Raw genomic sequence first — 22,629 nt, 5'->3', positions numbered from 1 at the left:
TTGCTTTTCTTCCTTAGAAGTTTCCATTTCTGTCAGTAACTTCTGTTTTTGCCAGCCTCGAAGCAACTTACTCTTGTGAACCATGGATTGTTTATGTTGAACAAATTCACATTTCTTCTTGAATTCAAACTGAAATAAAGAAGTAATACTATCACTCGTAGCCCAGTAGCACGTATCTTTACATGAAAACATGTTTGAGTATCGACAAAAAGGAGACATGAACAAAACTCTGTACTGTAAGATTTTCCTTGAACACTTATTGATAAATCGAGAAATAAGTTGAGGGCAGAACCTTTACAACAGTAAAACTGTGGAAGTTACTTATTCCGTTATTTTTGAAAGTATGACATCGACTGTACAGTTTCAACCAATTATTCTTGTTAGGAGTTTTTCCTTGGTATTTCTTTGTTGTACAGGACAATAAATGTATATTTTCGTTACCTTATATTGCAGCTTATAAATAGGCGTACACTAAATTCAAACGGAACCTTTGCTGCCAAAAATTAAAAATGTAAACTCCTAATGAATTCTTCAAATTAGTAATTGTAAAAGTCTTAAATCAGTGGTTTCTCTAAACTAAATATTATACCTGTATAAATATAAAATAGAATAGAAATAATAATTTTTGTAAAAAAAAAAAAAAAAAGCTAAATAAATTCCGTCAATACTTACAGTTTTCACGCAAAGTTTTAAGATTATTTTTTCACCGTCGGCCTTGAAATTATCATCTTCTGCTGCCCCCTTCTTCACTAAAGCTGACTTCGGTAACGAAACCTTCGGCATTTCAATAAGCTTCCACTGAACACACAAAACTTAAATACGGATTGCAAACTGTTTCACAGAAGTAGTAGATATTCGTGGTTACTTAGCGACTTCCGCACTGACTTGCGATAGTGTTGTTCTTTGTTTAGTTTGAACTTGACCTCGTGGGTAAACAGAAAAGGTGAATAGTTCAAACGGAATCACACAAACGAGAATTTCCACTCGTTGCTGTTTTCCGTTGTCTGTTTCGGGTTTTCGTGTTGTGCATAATCCTCATTACCGTGTTTAACTTGTGCTGAAATGATATTTATCCGAAATGCTTGTACTTAAAAAAATGATATTTATCCGAATTGGAAAAGAAACATTAATTAGGAAAAATGTATACAATACGACTTGCTTATTTTGCAGAATATCTATTGAAATTTTTTTAAAATATTGTTTTTATTCGGAAATATGTTTTTTATCGCGGGAACAGACAAAATATAGCTTTTATGGCTTTTTAAATATATGTGGGAAATATGCTGGACCCCACAAATTGCCTACATACGAAGTTTCAAGATGATCAGAACGTTAGGACAAAACATAGCAAAATGGCATTTGACGGGCTCTGGTTATGATAAAGAAATCAAATATACTGATTCTGATTCTAGTAATAACGATTCAAGTGAAGAATCTGAGCAAGAGGCTTCTACTGAAATTACTGGTAGGCCTAGTGAACTCCGGTTGAGACTGTGTGGCCGACAGTGGATGTAAACAAGACATGCGGAAGATTACAAAAACATAATATAGTTCGTATGAAACCAGAACCCACATCACTCTTTACGCATAACATGGATGATGCTTGTGTAAGTGCATTCAGACTGATTGTCTCTGGTAAAGTGTCTCTGGTCTGGAAAGCTTGGGCTGCAGCTTCTTTCGGAATGCCATGCCCAGAAGCAGATTTGAAGAAATAATGAAATTTATAAGGTTTATCTCAAATCTAAGAGAGACGAAAGACTTAAAACTAACAGGTTTTGCTTATTTTCTGATATCTGGTATCAGTTGATTGAATATACCCTAAGGTGCTACAATCCCTATTCTTATTGTACTATTAGTGAACGGCCCTTTCCAATGAAATCTCGCGGTCCATTATTCAGTTCATGGGTAGCAAGCCGGTTAAATATTTCGACAAAATTTGGATGCTTGTTGAAGTGATGAACAAATATATAGTAAATAGTTTTCCATGTCTAGGAAAAGATGAAACGAGGCGAAGGAACATCCCTCTTGCTGAACATGTAGTTTTACATCTTTTGAAACTCGGGATTGTATGTAACTTGAAACAACATTGTTACGTCTCTACATCTTGCAAAGGAACTAAAAATTATCGAAATAAATTTGCTTGGTACTATCCGAAGCAACAGGAGGGAAGTTCCAGCTTCCGTACGTTTCCATAATAAAGATTTGTATTCCACTGACAACTCAAAACCGTTGACGATATCATACTAACCACATATCAATGCAAGAAAAACAAAAGAGTACTATTATAATGAGTGGTCACGAAAATAACAAAACTGAAGGTTTTGTTTTACTATAGGAAGAAAATTGGTGTAGACATTGTAGACCAGATGGATAGTAAATATCCTATGAAGGCTGTTAAAAGAAAATGGTCAGCATAGATCTTTTATTACCTATTTGGTTTGGCCGCCATAAAATCTCATATCTTATACAAGTGTATTAGAAATAAGCATATTAGTAGGCACAAAATTGGAGAAGTTCTGTCTTTTCAAGTTGGCAAAGGAGCATTCTGAGAAAATGAGACAAAATCGTGTTTCGAATGATTTGCTAGGAGCTTCAACAACTTCTACCGGAAAAAGGAACAAGTGCCAAATCGGGACATGTAGCGGACTCAGTGCATTGAAATTATTCCTATATCCTTCAATATAATACTATTATCAAAATTTTGATTTCCTCTTGAAACTTGTACTCGTTTATATGCTCACATCTTATATTTGTAAATAAATGCGCAACCTATTGGTATAAGAAACGTCCCTGAGTTTTTCTTTAAAAAGATTTCAAGTGTACATTTATTCACATATTGTCCAACATTTTGGGCGTAGGCTCCCCTGCAGGCTTGTATCCAGGGGAGTCTGGAGGCCGGCCTCCCTTACATTTTGGGTGCATCCTAAACTTTTCACGGTAGACTGGCAAATAAACTATAATATAGTGATGAACTATAATATGGTTGCATCGGTCGTCCCTAAATTCAGCCGGGCCCCCTGCATTTTTGGGCTGGCTACTGGCCTGCGTAGGGGACCATGGTTTGATACCTGATTAAAGCTAGTGTGGATTCTAACGCATATTAATTTTTATATCAAGTCACATCAAGTCTTATTTGCCAAACGAATGCCAAATTTCAATTCAAACACCTCTAAAACACAAGGGGTCAAAATGACCCCTTTAGTAGTTCTTACAGAATTAATTTCCTGGTAGTTATAGTGTTAACGCAATTATATAAAACTAAGTTTTGACAACGATATGTAAGGAATTTCAACCAAAAATGTAATAATATGCCCTACTATTGATAAAGTTACATGTTAGAAAAATGTGATGAATAACAAAGTATCTCGGTAGCAACCGGTATAATGTTTATCAAAACAAATGACTGTGAAATTAATAGATATAAATAGATATCTGTAAACTAAGTACTTTTGGTTCACTTTAATTACATACGGAGGAGATTGGTATAGTAAATCGAGTGCGATAATATCACAATTCTCTTCCACCAGGGATGGATGAAGATATTATGGAAGAAGAGCGAGTAAGGTTCTGTTACTAGGATTGAATTCTTGTAAACTAGTATTTTCTGAAATTCATATATTGCTTCTTTAAAACACTCCCCTGTTAATGAACCGGGTAAAGATTTAGATTTAATTTTTGTACATTAAGAAATAACTAAAGTGATGAAAAGTTATTTAACAAGAAGCGTTTCAACTAACATGAACTAAGTAATCACTTGCGTAAATGATATTTTTATATTTGAGTTTCGAATTTCGTCAATGGCATTAATTGAGTTGTTAAATTCTATATTTCACTTGATAGAAGTTAGTCGATTTTGCCAAACACATTTCTTGTGCATAGGATTCCGTAAATTAAGTAATGTATGTTTACACAAGTCTAAATTTGAGCCTTAAATTGAAAAGCTTTTAAAATCAATATTAATGTTCGTATGTTAAAAGTAGAATATATATTAATATTATTTTTAAGTTAGGTTTCTAGGAATATCAGAAGTTACGTATTTCTGTTCTATAGGAAATATTTGTAGATCCTTCTTCGTTTTTCTGTAGTATGAAGAGAAATTTCTGGAAAAATTTCCTCCATATCCTGGTCGATTGGAGTATCCGACGGAAAGGAGCGCCCTCTCACGTAAGTTGATAAGCAACCTTTTATACAATGGCTATTTGGGATACTAGTCATAACAAGTAAACTTGAAGTAAAATAAGTACTTGTTTCTGATTTGATTGAAACAGAATTACGAATTCAATTTATCTGAAGATTTATTAACATTCTATTGCTTTATTTTGCAGGTTTATTACTTCAAAAATCACTACGCCTGTCCACTATCCACCAATTAGAGTTTTCCTATATCAAATTTTAGAGAATTAGAACATGAAATGGAATAGATAGCGATTTTTGTTTTTATAATGTACAAACGTAGTTACTTGGACGACGACCCATATGTTTATTTAGTTAAATTTCAATTATGCAATATGAGACAACCAGGTAGTAGCTTCAAAAATTTCTTCCCAAGAAAGCTCTTATTATACAAAGGGCAATTTCATGTAGCAGTATCTGTGGTATGTGTCTTACAATTGTAAAATCATGAAGCGCTGTAAGCTATGAACTTTTTAGATGAACTGAAATATTCGTCCAACTGGTAACTACAAATGCAAACGGAATAGAGAGAGAGCTTTGAGTGTTATGTTGGTTACGACATTTTACGATAGCAGCGCAAATCCTATCAGAACAACGAAGATTCATTTTTCCTATAGTGATCACGTTTATAGGACAGGATCACGTTTATAATTAACGTAATACAGTATGGTCACTTTACAGGGTTTCACATCATGACCCTTGTCTCCTAAATTAGTTCTTACTTTCAGTTTTTAAATTAGGAGATTTCTGACATTAATGCAGCATTTAGGACAACATATATAATTTTTAAACATTCCGAAAGTGTACGCATACTTGAAATAAGAAATACTGATTCTCTCGATAACAACAAATAACTTCATATTATCACTTGGTGATACTTTAACAACATGGGCTGCTGGCTTAAATAAAATCTCGACGTATTTTGAGTTGAGGAAATGCCGACATACAATTGAAGCGGTTAGAGGATAAATGTGATATGCGACAAATTGTATTTTTCGGGAAAATTGACTTTCATAACTATGTTTATAACACACACCCTTCATCATTTCCAAATCTCTTCACTGGGACGAGGACTCAGTAAATGATGTGTTATGTAGCATGACTAACATATAACATGAACCGCAAGAATTGAGCGTTTCGAAAAATGTAACATAACACCTTTATTCTCTAAGCGCTTCAATTAATCCTCGACTTAATGTCAGTAAAGGGTATGCTTTACTGACACGCCACGTGATTTAGCGCGAATAATGTACTACTTCAGAAGTTTTGGCATGTTATTACCCTGCTAGGATTGGTTAAAATAAAACAGAGATTAATCTTTAATATCTCCCGAATGGCCTACATTTGTATTGTTACTACCACCAGCTTTCTCTTAAATTCCAAGTTATTAGACTATTTGAATGACTATTCTCACACTTTCCACATTCTTGGAACAGGTGGATTTTTGGGTTTACACCCATCATGTTTGGAATTTCTACGAGAGTGTAAACCCCGACCAGAAATGAAGAATTATTAATCCATACCAATGCCTTTACATGAAATGGTATATTAAAAAGTTGTGAACTCTAACAAGAAAGTACAAAGCATTCCGGACAGAATTCCAATTACGTTTGTGATTGTTCTATTAGCAGGTCCTTACAAGAGAATCATAATGGCTCTAATGTGACTAATGAATGCGTATTGTCAGGAAACAACATTCCTCTTGACAATAATACACTTATAACAACAGAACATAAAGAAAACCAAGGAAAGGATAGGAAATATATTTTTTGACGCATTCCCCAAAGTGGGGAGGGGCAAAATACAATACTTACAATTGTGATGGTTTGTACTTAAGCCTTCCTAAATCTAATACTCATGAAAGTAAGGATTGTGACTTATAATACTTCTTACTAGCACTAAAAAATGTACATTTTTCTTTTTTCATAATCAGATTCACAATTAACACACACTAAGAAAGGACAAATCAATAACAATATTGAATACTTACATTGCTGGTTTGCGAAACTTGATAAAACAGTTTAATTGCGAAACTTGTTAATTTACAAACATAGATCACGATTCATACACTCGTGATGCCATGAGCAACTTGGAGCATTAATTTTGTCCACTATAAGCGGGTGATTATACCCGACAAATATCTTGTCTCGTGCGGGTAGTGCGGTAGGTTTCTCGCTAATCTTCGCTGTTTTGATGAATCTTCAGCAGTTTTTTTCTCATTCAGAATCATTACAAGAGTGCATTTGACTCAATCCACAGAGAAGGTACTCAAAAAATGAAAGTCAATATTCTTGAATTTCAAGCTTACCTTGTTTCTTATCATTTACGTGCTTACAGTCTTGAGCATACTCGAACCACGAGTTAAATATAACCAAATCAAAAAATAAAAAAGATTTCTGAAAAGTAGTATTCTTTCCAAAAATCTAATCCATGTCCTAAATATACAGCATTTGATCATCTAAGTTCATCCTCTCATCTATTGATTATAATTCTTAATGACTGCAGCACAACGATTGCTAACATATTCCCTGTTTTTGTCTCATCTCCTGACATTTTCAGTAGGGTTAAAACCAGTGCGTGTTGGTGAAATCACAATGGATGTGCTGTCCGTCTACTGTAGTACTTGTTTCGTTATTATTTCGTGTGAACCTTTCGAATTTTCCGCCCTTCATATCTTACTATTTACGAAGTATTAAATTACTAAACTCCAGATTACTCTTTGGAATTTTAAATTTCCAGGAGACAAATCGATGTAGAATACTGCCGAAATAATTAAAACTTTCTACTGGTTTCGTCTTGAACGGTCTTAAAATCCCTGCTGGAACATGGCTTAGACTGATATCTGGATAAGTACTACTGGAAACCAAATAGATTTGCAAATATAATAGTATGGTCTTAGAAGAACTATAGAATAATATTATAATTCGTATACTATACCTAGTTATTTAGCTTAACAACCCTCCGCTTATTTTTAATGACATGTCGTCTTTACCATCCCAAATACAATTTGCATCGAAATAAGGAATATAATTAGGACCGACGTGTTTAGCATTAGTTAAAGGAGTCCATAAATATATGAATCTTCAAATAGTTGAAATATAAACTCTCCGTAGTCAGCTACGTCTTCCATGTTCACTATTGAAAACAAAAGTTACGGTACCAACTAAATTTGAGTAGCATTTGGACGTAGCAATCACATTTCTGCGGGTTACCAATAATACCCCATATAGAAAACTAAATTTTTAGATAAAGTTCATTACATTCAGTGCGTAATACCTTTCAACACATAATCTAACCAGGCACACAGACGAAAACGAATTAGAACGAAAATTGTAATATTTATGCATTTTCAGTACCTACACAATAGGACAGTTTAACAAGAGAAATGCAATGTGCAAAAATATGTGAACAAATGGTAATCATACAAACCAAATCTCGTTGTGTAAGCCCTCTCGATCGTTCGAACTTGGACCAAACTCCTTCCAAGCACCATACGATGTAATTCAAGTATTGTCAATATACCACTGGAAAAGTAAGTAGCTGGTCTGAAAGAGGTTGCAGCAGTGACTATTTGTTTGCCTCTGACTTACTTTTTTTCTTACTAGCGAACTTGTTGACTTTTGTCAATCTTTTTTTTAACAACACACCATTATTTTGGATCAGAAAATGAAGCGTTCGTAGAATTAAGTATCAGATGACTTTGTGCAGCGAATTTAGTTATAATGAATTTGCTGTTAAGTAAAAAATGCTAATATTGAATATTAAAAATTGTATAAATTTCACAAATGTAAAACAAATTTAAAAAAAACAAACGTAAATTCAAGAATTATTTGAAATCATGGGAATAAAGCCATCAATGAACCCACGTATATGATGTTGTTTCTTTGTCCCCACACATACTGTCTAAGGTTAAGAAAATAATATATATACTCAAATACCAGCGTGTCTGATGGTTGTCCTTCCAGTTGAATTTCAGAAAGAATCTAATAGATTAAATCTTTTACGAAACTTTCAATAACCACCCAGAGAAACCCCAGCAGCATTTGCTCTAGTGTGGACAGAGTAAGAAAGCAAATGAAAGGGAAAATAGTGAATAAGTAACGAAATCTTCGTCAGCTCCAATATCAACCCCGTAATGCGTGAGGATTTCTAATTTTAATTTCTTTATGACAGAAGTAAATATATTTTTGTGTGATATTTTAAACATTTAGTATTCTACATGAAATATAAAATATGAAGAAAAGTTCAAATAAAATCATGAATTTCGCTACATTTTAATTGAGAAAGGTATAAAATAAATCTTTTTCTAAGTAACTAAAACTTCTATTTATATAAAGGAACATCGATATTAATAATTTCAAATTGTAAATGTGTTCTCCACTGTAAGTTATTTTTCACTAAGATGATTTTCTGGCACAAATTGCAAACCGTTATTTACTTAGTATGGCAGAAACCATTAATAATATTTCTTCTATACCGTGCTCATTAACACATAGGTAATGACATACCAGTGAAATCTATTTAAGCACGTAATTATTTCTAGAAGACTCTAAATAAGACTCAGTATAAACATTCATTTCTATTTCCGAGATATTCTAAGCGAATCTTCGTAAAATCTTCGCTCATTGGAACATTTTTCCCTTGGTTTTGGTTGGACTATTACTTGGTATCTTCCATAAAAGGATTTAAATTTATCTACCTAACGTATCACATCATTGTTATTATGTACACTCATATCCAAAATGATTGTCGCATATCTGTAACTGTCTTGTGAGTATATAATTAAATGATTTTGCAGGGTATTTTTAATACTGATACTATTATGTATAATCGGGAAATGTATATTTATGGTAAATTTCGTAGAAAAAGAATTATAAATACGAAAATTAGAATGAGTAAAACAAAATGTTGCTAAATGGACAATAAAGTTTTATTTTCGTTTTATTGTTCTTATTTACTGCTCTTTTGACATAAAATTTGCCACATACATGTCTTTGCCGATTATACACATGTTAACATTGTAAGAAATACCACGCAAATTCGTTGTCGTTCATATTCCTATAACAACATATTTATAGACATGTGACAATAATTTTGGACATGAGTGTACTTAAATTAATTTTGTCTTTATAGATCTTTCAGAAGCTTGTGACGGATATATATGTAATGAAGATGCTTGTCTTCGAGAATACCACGAAAGAAGTGACAAATACGTAGTTCACGCTGGATGCTTAAAACGTTTAGGTAACAATAACAATTTTAATTAAGAATCTAAATAATTGTATCTATTGAATAAAATACCTACTTGTACGTACAGAGTGGGCCATCTGTATTGAAACGGCCTTGTTAATTTTCAAACTAGTCAATAAAAGTCGACTTAAGTTGATAACGTGGGAATATTGACAGCATGAATTGCTTTGCATAACCTCCAATACCATCAGATATACAATTTTGGCAACCCAACACAAAGTAATGTCCTTTAAACGGCATTACATTAAGTTACATATTTCAGTTATATAGTTCAATAGAAACTTACAAAAATACATTTATTATTCAGTGCTATAAACTAGGAACACTGCAGTTTCACAAACGCCCGTACACAGCAAAAAATGCGATGTTGAAACAACACAAAATGTGCTTGATGCTGAGTTAACACACAAGTAACACGCTAAAGTGGTAGTCATTTTCTGTTGTTTCAACACTTCATTTTTTACAGTGTACACATCCACAGTTTGGAGCACTGTTCAACAGTAATAACGCAAGTAGGACGAATGTACCATTGCAGACAGGAAGTACACTAATGCTAAATACTATGCCCATGACAGCGGATTAGTAAGAAACATTATCGTTTGAAAATGTAGTGTGGCGTTTCATAATGTACTCCTTGTATACAGGAGTCCAGTTGAATTTGGAAAGGTGGTTTTAGTAAGATGCGTATATTATTCTGTTTGTTGTTCTACTTTGCTTCGCATACTCATTGAAATCTCATACCTGCTCTTTAAGAACTGAACAGTGTGGCAACATTATCAGCTCAGTGGAAAAGGCTTGTTGTTTAGATAGCGTACTTATTGTACAAAAAGCGAAACATAGTACTCTGTCACGACGTTGCAATATGTTTTTGGTACTATTGTATTGATATTTTGTTTCTTCGCGTTACCAGAGTTCTTTTTTGAGACCTTGAACAGATGATTACTGAAATACCTCCTGCAGTAAGATGAGTAATTTTTGAATTTAAATGGCTCATACCACTGTTTTAGGGATCACCAATTTATTTCCTAAGCACGTTTTCGTGTGGTTCGAAGCGTTAGAGATTATGCACGTACCTTGTAGCCAATGTAACTTAGAGCAAGCTTCGCCGATCGAGACCTATGAATTGAAATAGTATGTGTTACTAGAGCTGGATTCAGTTCTGTTTCCATTAAGTTTAAATTACCTTTATTACCTAGTATTAATTTATCACCATATTATAATTAATGTAAAATTAACAATTTATGTTATCCTTATTAAACTTTAAAGTCTTTTCATTTCAGAGTACCATGAAGCCCCAATATCGTTTATTCGAGACTGTGGCAGTAAAAGAGTTTTGTACGACGAAGACGATCAATACGATCGTTGTGTAAGTCCAAGTGGTACGTATTAAATTAAAATTTGGTGTGGATAGTATTTATGATTGAAATTGCACAGAATATGTTTGAGTATTTGTGTAATGGCAAATGCAACAAGAAACTATTTGTTTGTATCCCACATATGCTTTTTCAACCATGGAAGCTTAGCAAAAATGTGTAGATTACAGCTGACGAATAAATAACTGGTTGTTGCTAAGAAATGATAATAAACTGTTTGTTAGAGATTAATGTTAGCTGACCTCAGATGTGCATTCAAGAAGATGGTATAGAAACGCAAATTAATTTACCTACTAATAAGTGTAATAGAATTCTCCATTGGTTCACTGATCCAATTTAAGTCACTTACAGTGTAATGAGGTACCGATAACTTTGTTTTGGGCATAAGACAAGAGTAGACGGTTTTGGGTAATAGTAGAAGATAGAATAGTTCTCAATACTAAACATGGATACTTTGAAACATTGATGGTTCTCTAATTAAAATAATAACTTTTGTTTGGTTACACATATCGTTCAAGCATATTGTTGTAATACTTCACGTGTGAGGCTATTGGTTCAATTCCATGAACGGGTCTTTAAATTTACTTAATCTACTTCATTATACTATTTTATTACTTTTCGTCATAAAAACTTTAATCATGTAATCTTAAGCTTCCTATAAATATTTATATATACTTTCTTGTTTTATTAAAAGTATAAATGCAATAGCAAATTCCTTTAATCATAATAATATACACAACGTCCTTGCTCATTACTTTTACCTTTATGCAATCAGCTATTTATATTTTATATAAAACGAAAAAAATAAAATTCTACTTTATCTAGATAAGCTCAAATCATTAAACAACTTACATAGTTTATATATAATGCAACCACAGATTAGTGCATCTGGACTCGGTAGTTTTACGAATGTACTATATAGTAACTCGTGGGATATGAATGACTGGACCATACCGCTGTGCGCCATGATAGAAGGCTTGGTCGGATGGTCCTGGCGGATTGCAGAGCTACATCCTGTACCTAACAAAACCACTCGAACTTGCTGCAAAGCACCCAGTATCTTAAGAATATATTTTTTCCTCGGATAGCTTGTCAAATTTTTACTTCTCTCCACTGAATACTCAATAAGATAATAGGACACTACAAAGTTTTTTTTGTTGCGAAAATCACACATAGAGAGAAAATTATCAATGCATCCTTTATTCCGACGAACCAGATTTCTATTTTCAGTTCTCTAATGACCACACCAACAACTGGCGCTATCGTAACATTAATTTAGGCAACGCCTAGGGTTTCCATTGTAACTCTGAACCTGCACTATTTGTTATCGTGAGAGATTTCTATTGATTTCGTGGCCGTTCATATCTCTTTTACATTCACAAATATTTCATCAGCGAACAGTATATCGATGAGGTATTGACGCCTATTGTGTTCCATTTCATATATTGTCTGCAAAGAACTACGTTCCAGCAGGTAAAGTGTGCCTTCATGTAGCCAACTGCATCCTAAACATATTTCTGAACAAGATATTTTTTGCTTTTTCAGTCACTCGTTCTCCTGATTCCTGAACCTATTGAATACGTCTGATAGATTATTACACAAAGCCTTTCACATCTGAGAACACAGCTAGCAACAGTTTATAGCGTTACAAAGACACATAGCTTGCAATACCCCAGAAAAGAACATTAAAGGGCTAATCCGCTTCATGCCTCGCCGAGTTGGAACCGTTCTGATCAACTATGGTATCTCCACATTCTACCAACCATCATAATTTTTGTCACATTGTCGCACCCGCCTCCGGGCTAGAACCTGTCTCTGTTTAAATATGCTGATTATTTTAAAATCAATTTCGGTTTTCTTTGTTAAGAAATATGATTAAGGCTTATTCCTTTAAGTTTTGTATTATTTTCCAAAGTTGACAATATCACTCTCTTCCTCCTTCTTACCAAATAATGTAGAAATTGTTGTGATGCATGATGACAATAACACTGTACCACGCCATAATTTCTAAGAAGCTAGTATTGAGCATTTCAAATCGAAATTTAGAAAGCTGCATGTACTCAAAATGCATTACAGCTGGCAATTCTAACTGGAGACTTCCTGGCGTTTTCGTTTCTTTCCCTATCGCCAGCAAGACTGGTAAATAAACTTTTCAATCTGACATAACGTAATGATGATGAACACAGTAATGTGATAAACAAAAAATAATGATTTTGAAGCTGTCTGTGGAACAACTACTTCTCAGGAAGGTCTTAGATTTTCTTGTTAACTGCGTTGGTCTCTCAACGTCTTGGCTCTTACCATTTCAGTTTTTCACAGGTCTGACCATAAATGCACTCTCGAATGTCATATATGGGCCAGTCGGAAATGGAAGCGCCAATGACAATTGTATTATTGCAACATCTGACAACCGTCTATACTTTACATCTAATTGGGTTAAAGTTGAACCTAATTATTTTGCTTGATATGGTATCCTATATAAATTCACAACTTTGGATTGCAGACGTAAGGTTCTGTACACTACAAACAATAATGTGGAGGCGCGGGACCTTGGTGGTGAAACTCTCACGTCCGACGCGAAAAATCTCTATTTCCATTCTGATCCATGTGCGTTTCTAGTGCTCAAAATCATGACATTCGTTTTCTTCGGGCTTTACTGTTTATTCCTACATTAGCATTCCATAAACATTTTCATCAAAGACTTCCATCTGTGTCCATTGGCAGAAAGAGTATAAAAGTGAGACTCAAACTGTACACTTTATTTCAGTGACTCTATTTAATAAAAGAAATAGAACAAATACTAAGGTAACTGCATGTATATACGCCAGTGCATCTACATATGCCAACTGTTCAATACTGGGACGTTTCAGACGAAATCCTGTAGAATCCGCCTCTAATATGTGCCACAATCTTGGACAAGTCCGATTTCATGAATACTCCATGAGACAGCGCTGAGATCGTCCCGCCGTGCAGTGTTGTTTGTTTCGGGAAGGTTTCGTGGATGGACGTTATTATTTCAATAGAGGTAAGAATCCGTTACTAGTACCGCACTAACTCAGAACATTGCCGATTGTTTACAGCAATGTACGCCTCATTTCGTGTCCGTCTAGGAATACTTTGGTTTGTAAGTGTAACTTCAGTATTTGTGATTCCATGGCTATTAAATCAATACCAAGCACGGTGCAGTGAAATACGCCAGGACTTGTGCAGGACTGACTGTAGAAGACAAAGATGTTTTCGTTTGTCAAACATGTTCCATGCAATATCGGTGGAGTTTTTTAAGTGACAGTACAGTGACACTGTTTCTGTTCTTATGGACTAAAACTTCTTAGTTTGGAGCTTCGTTTCAACTTTACAGGCTATCCTTTTTCCTTTATATCTTTTTATATTCATCTTGTACTTTGGTTATACTATTTCTTGCTTCAGCTATTTTGTGTAGAAATATTTGAATTTGTATATTACACACGATGTAAGCAGTTGGAAGCTTTATTACAGGTTTCTAGTACTATCCTAGACTTGGCGTAATTACCTGCACGTGTTGGTAAATACGCTACTTTGTAACACTTTTTTCTTTTACCTTGGGTACAAAATAGAAGTGTGTCGCATCATTGTCACATTTTTCTACATACGGAAAAGGCTACTCTGCAACGCACATGTGTTTTTCTTTGTGTTTCATGAACGTTAAGGTCATAAAAATCCAACAACCTTGACATGGCGTATTTACCTCCGCCTACCTTGTTTCGAATTGATGTCACTCAGATCTATATAAATAAGACGCTCGGGATAAATCAATGACAAGTTACTTTCTCTAACTTTCGTGTAACCTGGAAGATACTGTGTAACATTACCATCTCATACAATGTAATGACACATACCAAACACGTTTCACTGTCATTTGCTGATATATTTCCGAAATTAAACTACCTACATACGCTTCTGTGGTTCAATCGCAATGCGTTCAGCATAATAACTCAGTTTCATCTAAAGCGATCTTTTCCTGACCCGACCGATTATTAAATATATTACCAAAGCAGAAGAAAATCATACATAACTCCGCATAAGAGATACTACCAATATGGTTTCAAACAGTAGACGTTGCACTACTAATCTAAAATTGTAACGGTTAAATTATTGTTCTTATTTTATATGCTACACTTAGACAATAGATCGCGTAATTTTTAAGGTATATTAACATGATCAGATTACATTAAATGAGGCACGTCACCTTGTATCACTATTACCTTTTATTCCTTTTCACAGCTCCATTAATAATAATTTTCTTTTTTCGGTTGTCATAGCAACGTATAAATAAACAACTATCTGGTGTTACGATAACTATAAGTACTAAATATACATATAAAATCAACATATATTTTCAGCTACTAAGATTAAACCTTATTTCTTTATATTTAAAATCAACAACATATATCTTATTTTTTCTTCTTCTTCTACACAACAGGTTGTGTAGTTTTAAGGACCGTTGCCCCAAAACCAAGATACAAAAATAGAAGAAATTCAGAAAACACATATACAATATCGTTGTCAAATGACAGCTCAATATTTCAAAGAATATAACTAAAGCTAATATAATTGTTTTTAACTCTTTTCAGAAGTAAAAGATTTGTGCAATCCACGGTCCGGTAACAACAATTGTTTAGATGTGGAAAATGTAGGCTGTGCTGTCTATAGGTATAGAAACGACGATGGTGGTACTTCATACAGAGAAGTTTGTGTGAAGAGTTTCTAAGAAATTTACTAGTAAGTATGCAGATTATTCAATTATAATCGAAACATTTTACAAATCAACAAACGGAAAGTCATTTCAATGTAATTCTTCAAATGTGTTTTTCTCTTTAAAAAATGTGGTACGCTATAAGATGTAACGCAAAGGAAACAAGTCACAGAAACAAAAAAACCGCGTTATTTTGGGTCTGAAAATTTACTAGATGTTACAGGTTGAGTATTTTCCAATGTCCTATAAGTGTTTTTTTTTTTTTTTTGAAAATTGAATTTGAACTTTTATACATTAAGTGAACATGGTCATTTTTGGCTATGGCGTTCATTAGAGACATGAAATGTTCAAACACTTTGGCTACGTTCCATTTCAGCGCAACGTTCTACGCGTAATTGTTAATATCTTCATATCTTATCTCACGCATCTTTTATAATTTAACATAGTTAACTTATATTTTTGATTTGACTACAAGACTAATCTTCACAGGGAATAATCTGAGACAACAATATTTATGTTGAGACTTAATTTACAAGTAAGAGTAGAAGAAAGCGTAGAGATAAAGTTAATGAATTTAATAAATACTAATATAAATTTAATGTTAGTATTTATATAAGTTTATTGAATACTAATATGAATTTCCTTCAACAACTAGTGTCATCGCTACTGCTAATAATATAAACATATCAATTTATTTAGCTTTTTCTGATACCGGATAAAGGTTTCTATCCACTGAAAGCTGAAATAGCTTTACGATGGGCAGAGATGCTAGACCATTTTAATCCAGATTCGGTTTTCTTTGTTGTAAAATAAAACAAATACTTATTCGTTTAACATTTAATAATAAATACAAGTGAATATGATCTTTGACATGAAAATTCTAATTTGATATACTTCTTAGTCTGTAATACATTTTAAAGACAAACCCAGGTAAACGTTAGTTGTATATTAAGTGAATAAAGTATTTTTGTAACGTCCAGAACAGTTTTGCTTTCTCGCATTTCCTGGATTGCGTGAGCACCAGAAGTCTTCCTTCTAAATTATTGTAATAACGTTAGCTCACATTATATCGTATTTCTTTTCTTAACAGTTTATTTACGCTCCTTTTTCAGATATGACAACGTGAACTTCAGGAACTTCTGTCGCAAATTGTTATGTACTGTGATAGTTAAAATGGGTATTTAATATCTGCATTTTGTTTTTCAATAACCTTGATATAAATTGGTGAACACTAATAATTTCTTTTCAAGATTCAAAAACGACTATGTGTACCTTACGAATTATTTTTCTCAAACTAGTACGCTAATACTTAGAACAGAATTACGTATTTCATACTTTGATGAGGATTCCTACCTTCTTTCTTTACATATATAAAAATAATATTTAAGTAGAATTACAGAGAATGAAGTAGAGCGCTGTTGTTATCTCAGAAAAACATGAATATGTTGAGAAAGGGCGTGTGTCTATTTTTTCCCTTTTAACATAATGTGTATATGTTCTTATTATTTAGTTTCGTCAGTATAACAGTATTGGGATTATAAGTGTAAAACGACAGTAAATAAAGTAATAACATTTCTTGTCTTTGTTAGTTTTATTATTTCATCTATAACATGGCAATGCAAAGAAATTTAGTCTGCTGAAATGTTAGAGCACTAAATTTATGGTTGTTTATGTATCTTACGTGTCGATTATATAATAATAATAATAATAATAATAATAATAATAATAATAATAATAATAATAATAATAATAATAATAATAATAATAATAATAATAATAATAATATAAATAGAGTGCCAATGAGTTTGTCGTATTTAATTTATGAGACAAAACCTAATTCTAATTTTAAAAAAACGAAAAAAAAGTATCAGTTATTGCTCAAGCAATTTTTCTAGTAATAAATCGTAAAACTTCCACATGTCGCTACAGCACTTTGCCAGTGGCGGAGCAAGTATAGTTGCCTGTGCTATCACATACTAAATGAAAATGAAATCTTTGAGTTTTACGTCCCACGGTTATGCCGGTTAGGCTAAAGGAGACGGTGATAATGAGAAATGAGTGAAATGGTGGAATGAAGAAAGTGGGAGGAAACGGGAGTACCCCGAGAAAACCCACGAGCACGGTGTTTGTCCACCACAAAGTTCACTTGGCGGGGGCCACATACTAAATGAATGATAAAAAAAAATTAAAACAGAATAGTGTATAATGAACTCTGGAATAATTGAGTAAATATGATGTTGAATTTCCTGTGAATGGTGAAGAAATTTAAAAGACAAATATCATATATTGTAAGGATCACCACATCACTGTGTGAGCACGTGTTTACAGAAGACACGTGATATTGTTTATAAACACGCAGACGATACACAGATCAGGAAGGCACGAAAACCAACACGATGGGAATCGAAAGAGGACGAGCCACCTGGAGAGAGCCTATAAAAGTGGAACCAAACAAGACGGAGGTATCAGTTGACCACTGATCGCTAACCCTTAATAAGTTCTGGAGGTCACACTGGCTCTACCTTTCCTAAAATCCCTGGAGACTGCCTTGAAGCAAAGGGGATTCCTCAACACAAACCAAACCACGCCAGGCTGCCATGAGCCAAGGAAGTTATCTAAGTATCATAACCTGAAGTTGCTACAAGACTATCATGAGCAAAGGGGTACCCTTATGAAATATTATTTCCTTCACTCTAGTCATAAGGGAGATACATCAACTTTGTAGACACAAAGCCTATTTTTATTTTGTAAAACAAATAGGTGAAGAGTGAATAGGTGAACTAATAGATTTTCATTGTCTCTACCTACACAAGTTATTATATGGTGGTGTATAATACATTTGTTAATTGTACGTAATTAGGCTTTGAGTTAAATACAATGTAACCTATAGAGTACAGCTGGCCAAAGGCTCGAGTGAAGCAACTTCTGTTTTTTGATAACGGGGAGTCAGTATTTCGTCCTTTGTTCTCTCCGTGAGATCCCAATTCCTATGTGAGTCATTTGATATATTTGAGTATCATAACGTTAACACTAACTGAAACAGTTGAAACCTAAAATTGTTTCTATACGCTATATTTTCTTAAACTTAAATACAAGTTTAGAAGAGAGGATAGTTGAAGGGAAACCCGATACATACAAATTATTCAAATTGTCATTGTAAAAATATTCGGATTGAATTAATTGAATTAAAAGTTTATAATCTTTAAATAGCTCACGTATAGCAACTATTAACTTTATCCAATGAGAGCGTTGGCTTATTACTTGTAGTATTCCTAAGAGTTGTAATTAATAAAGCTGCTTAAAAATAATACTCCGGATCTTAGGTACCAAGATGAATCTTGAAGAAACAGAGATAGTACTAGTGCTCTATGTGTCAACCTCCTAAACAATATTCCTAAGTTCTCTAGTTCATGAACCATAAGAAAAGATCTTTGACTCCAATAATCCAGCATATCTAGTTTTAGTATCTTGTTAGATGAATGAGCTGATTGTGGAAATACCCTCAATTACATTTAATTATGGGTAACAGGTAGTGAAACATCAAAGTTACTTCCTAGATTCTCTTGAAAATATATTTTTTTAAATTAATGTTCAAATATTGAATTCGAAATCAATCGCTGGTGATGCTTAAACTGGAAACTTTCAATTGCATTTTCTCAATGCAATAGTTTTTTAAAGTGTAAATGATTCCGTGACTGGAGGAAATCAGGAAGTTGCTCAAAAGTATGGTCCTTTACTAAACTGTGCACTAAAATCATTCACAAGTACTTTACTTTATTTGTTTCAAGGAATTGGGAGCCATCAGATACCACAAATTGCGCTTGAATGAGAGTAATGTTTATAAGTAAATATAATTGATATTGTTTACAACATTGGCGAAGGGCCCTCTCTCGTTGTTATTTGGCTATCGTACGCGCGTTTGTCGTAGGTAAACTGGTTCATTCTCAGAGGGAGCTCATGTGGATTGGTTACTCCATTAAACTGTAGATCTACATCACATATAGTATCCATTTTGAAACAATGTTAAACTCAAATCCAAATGAAAACTTTTGTGAGTTTCTAGCTTTTGAACCAATTAGTTATATTTATGCTGTATCAAAGGTTATTGCTAATCACCTTCGTGGATTCTTGCGTAATTGAATCTAATAAAAGTTGTTAATAAACATCGCAACAAATTATGCCTGCTAGCCAAGTAGAAAATAATGCCAAACTCTCAACGTGCATAACATGTCAACTTTTATTCGCAGCGTGAGAAGCAAAGGCTAATCTTTTTCGTCAGAAACATAAGAACAACCTGAAGATTGTAATTCACTTAAAGACCAATGTCTGTAAATGGTTTGCATTTACATTTTAATTAACATCAAATCCTCCACCCTTCCTTTGAATATTACCATCTTTATATCATAGAGAAATTCTTTGCACTATCTTCCCGTTTAGTTGCTTACTTAGAAATACATCCAAACTAAAATGAGTGAATTTCCATTACTGAAATAAGCATCCTACATTTCTTGCTTACGGATTACTCGTTTTATTTCACTATTTCAACTTCTTAATAGCAACTGTAGATGAATTTATCTCCTCTCTCATCTGAAATATTATATTTTAAACTTACGATGATTGTTTGCAGTTGTTTCTTAGCTCTTGTTATTTTTCTCCAGCTACATTTCTGATGATATTTCCTCTTCAAACAGTATTTCAAATTCACCCATGTTGAATAACTTATGTTGAACCTTTGTTGTAACTTTAAAGCTAATAGACAAACACGCTTAAATTTTGTATAATGGAGATGACAACGGGAGCAATATTGAACATATACAATTAGTGATGCAAAATATCAATTTTAAAAGCAAGCTAATATTTTTTTTTGTAATTAAGTGTTCCATGTATTATTACTCTCGCACACTCATTAGCTTGAACACTAAGCAGCAGGGATTGTATGGCAACTTTAAACACCACATGCAGTATTTTACATAAAGTACATTATTTTGCACAAGTTACCCCGGAATATTTCTCAAAACGAGGAAACGATTAGGAGAGAACAGGAAGTTAAAGTAGCTTACTATAGTGGCATATTTTAACCACAATCAATGGAAAAGATATTCAATATAAGGCAGAGTATAAATTCTAAACTACTAAATAAGAAATGCTATAATTTTCTACAAGACTAACTAACTCTATGGCCTATGATACCCGAAGGTTCAATTCCGTGTTTACAAAAGCTTTCACTGATGTCTATCCTTACAGTATTGTCCTGTCATGTGCGCCTAGGTCTTCCTAATGACCGTTTTTCGACAGGTCTTCCAGTTAGAGCTATAAAAGCGCCAATACTTCCTTCCATCCTGGCTACATAATCTGCCCACTTAAGCGTCTTAGATTTGATGACCATAGCAATGTTTGTTTAACCGTATATATTATGTATCTTCTCGTTATGAAGTTTCCGCCATACCCCATTCCCGTTTCCTTTGGGTCTGAATATTCGTCTCAGGATAATGTTCTCAAATACTTTCAGTCTATGTTTTTCCCTCACAGTAAGTGATCATGTTTCGGAACCATATAGAGCAATAGGCATGACTAATCTTTTTATATATTTTAAAATTAAAATTTCTCGACAGGATTCGCGACGACAAAAAAAATTGAACTGAATAATAACACGAATTCCCTGCTTCTAATCGACATTTAATTTTTACCTGAATTTAGTTTTCGTCCGTTAATATTGATCCTGAATGTTTGAAAGTATCGACTTTATCAAAAGTATTATTTGATATTTTAACACACTCATAATTTGCCGTATTACGATCCCGACGAACTTCCATGTACTCAGTTTACTCTGCATTTACTGCTAAGCCCATGTCAATACAAGCGTTTAATAAAACGTCTGTATTTCTTTCAATTGTTCTATAATCCTTATTAAATTTACATCAGCATAAGCCATAACCTAGTGAATACTATTCAACTCTTGGCCCTGTTTGCTATCTTTGATCTTCCTTATAGCGTACTCCAGGATAAAGTTGAATAATAATGGCGACAACTCATCTCGTTGTATCAGGCCAATCTCAATGTTAAAGCTGGTGAACAAACATTTTCGTATCCGGACTTTACTTTGGGATTCATTTAAACATATTTTAAATAATCTAATTATCAATCTAATTATCTTTTTTCGGTATTCCAAATGTTGTATCTAATTCTGTACAAGGGAGATATCCAAATGACGGAATAGTACTTCCAACTTTGCGATACTAACATATGAACAGTGTTGCAGAGACAAATGCATTTTTTATATTTTTTCAAACATAGTAACAGCGTCCGTCAATTGCATTTTTCAAATTTATGTGTTAAAATGTGCAATATCAAACTTATTATTCAATGTCATAAACTAGGGACACTACAGTATCACAAATGTACAAAGTTTGGAAGTTTCTATCGCACTAACAGCAGCGATGGGACCGACAGAGGAATGGGCATTCGCAGTATCTTATTATTGCATGTCATGATCATTATGATCATTGCATGTCATGTGTGAAAATTGAAAACTTAAAGGAGTTTAAAATTTTTCTTTTCTTTGGAAGGACGGAATTTCACAAACGATTATTAATTTAGTATTTTGTAAACGTACTTATATTGTCAACAATAAACGACTGAATTGTTTTACAAGTTTACATCAATTTGATATCTCAAATCGTTCCGGAGATAACACAAACATTAGTGAAATTAGCAAAACTGCTTATAATGGCGCATTTGTGAAAATTGTTTAAAATAAGTGTACCTTTCCTTCCTTCTTTAACATTATAAAAGTAGGTTTTGGTACTTGATAATACAAGTTTTTGTAATTACATAATGTTAAACAGTATTGCAAACTTTATAATGATTCTTGTTCCAAATTTCATTCTTCGTGGATTGCAGCCTCAAATACTTGATTTGCTTCAATATGAAACAGTTCAGTTTACCAAGTGTAGATATGATGTACTAAAGCATAGAACAATTATTTATTTTTTATGCAATTGTACTAATCTAATCTCCTCTCCAGAATTGTACTAATCTCTCTCATCAGTCTTAGATTTCAGTAATTATATTATTTCTATTAGTCCTGGGCCCAGCCTATAC

General features: G+C 33.4%; 1 protein-coding gene across 1 annotated transcript in view; it reads left to right on the top strand.

The window, feature by feature from the left end:
• LOC145660837 (uncharacterized) overlaps positions 1-15,543 on the top strand; it is a 91,981-nt gene extending 76,438 nt beyond the window's left edge. Inside the window, exons 13-15 of the mRNA XM_081726258.1 lie at positions 4,086-4,164; positions 10,704-10,802; positions 15,407-15,543. Coding sequence (XP_081582384.1) covers positions 4,086-4,164; positions 10,704-10,802; positions 15,407-15,543 — 315 coding nt within the window. The remainder of the gene's footprint in view (positions 1-4,085; positions 4,165-10,703; positions 10,803-15,406) is intronic.
• The last annotated feature ends 7,086 nt before the right edge of the window (positions 15,544-22,629 follow it).

Source organism: Thermobia domestica, chromosome 9, assembly GCF_964235325.1.
Source record: "Thermobia domestica chromosome 9, izTheDome1.hap1.1, whole genome shotgun sequence".
NCBI classification, from domain to species: domain Eukaryota; kingdom Metazoa; phylum Arthropoda; class Insecta; order Zygentoma; family Lepismatidae; genus Thermobia; species Thermobia domestica.
This window is presented reverse-complemented; position numbering and strand designations above follow the sequence as displayed.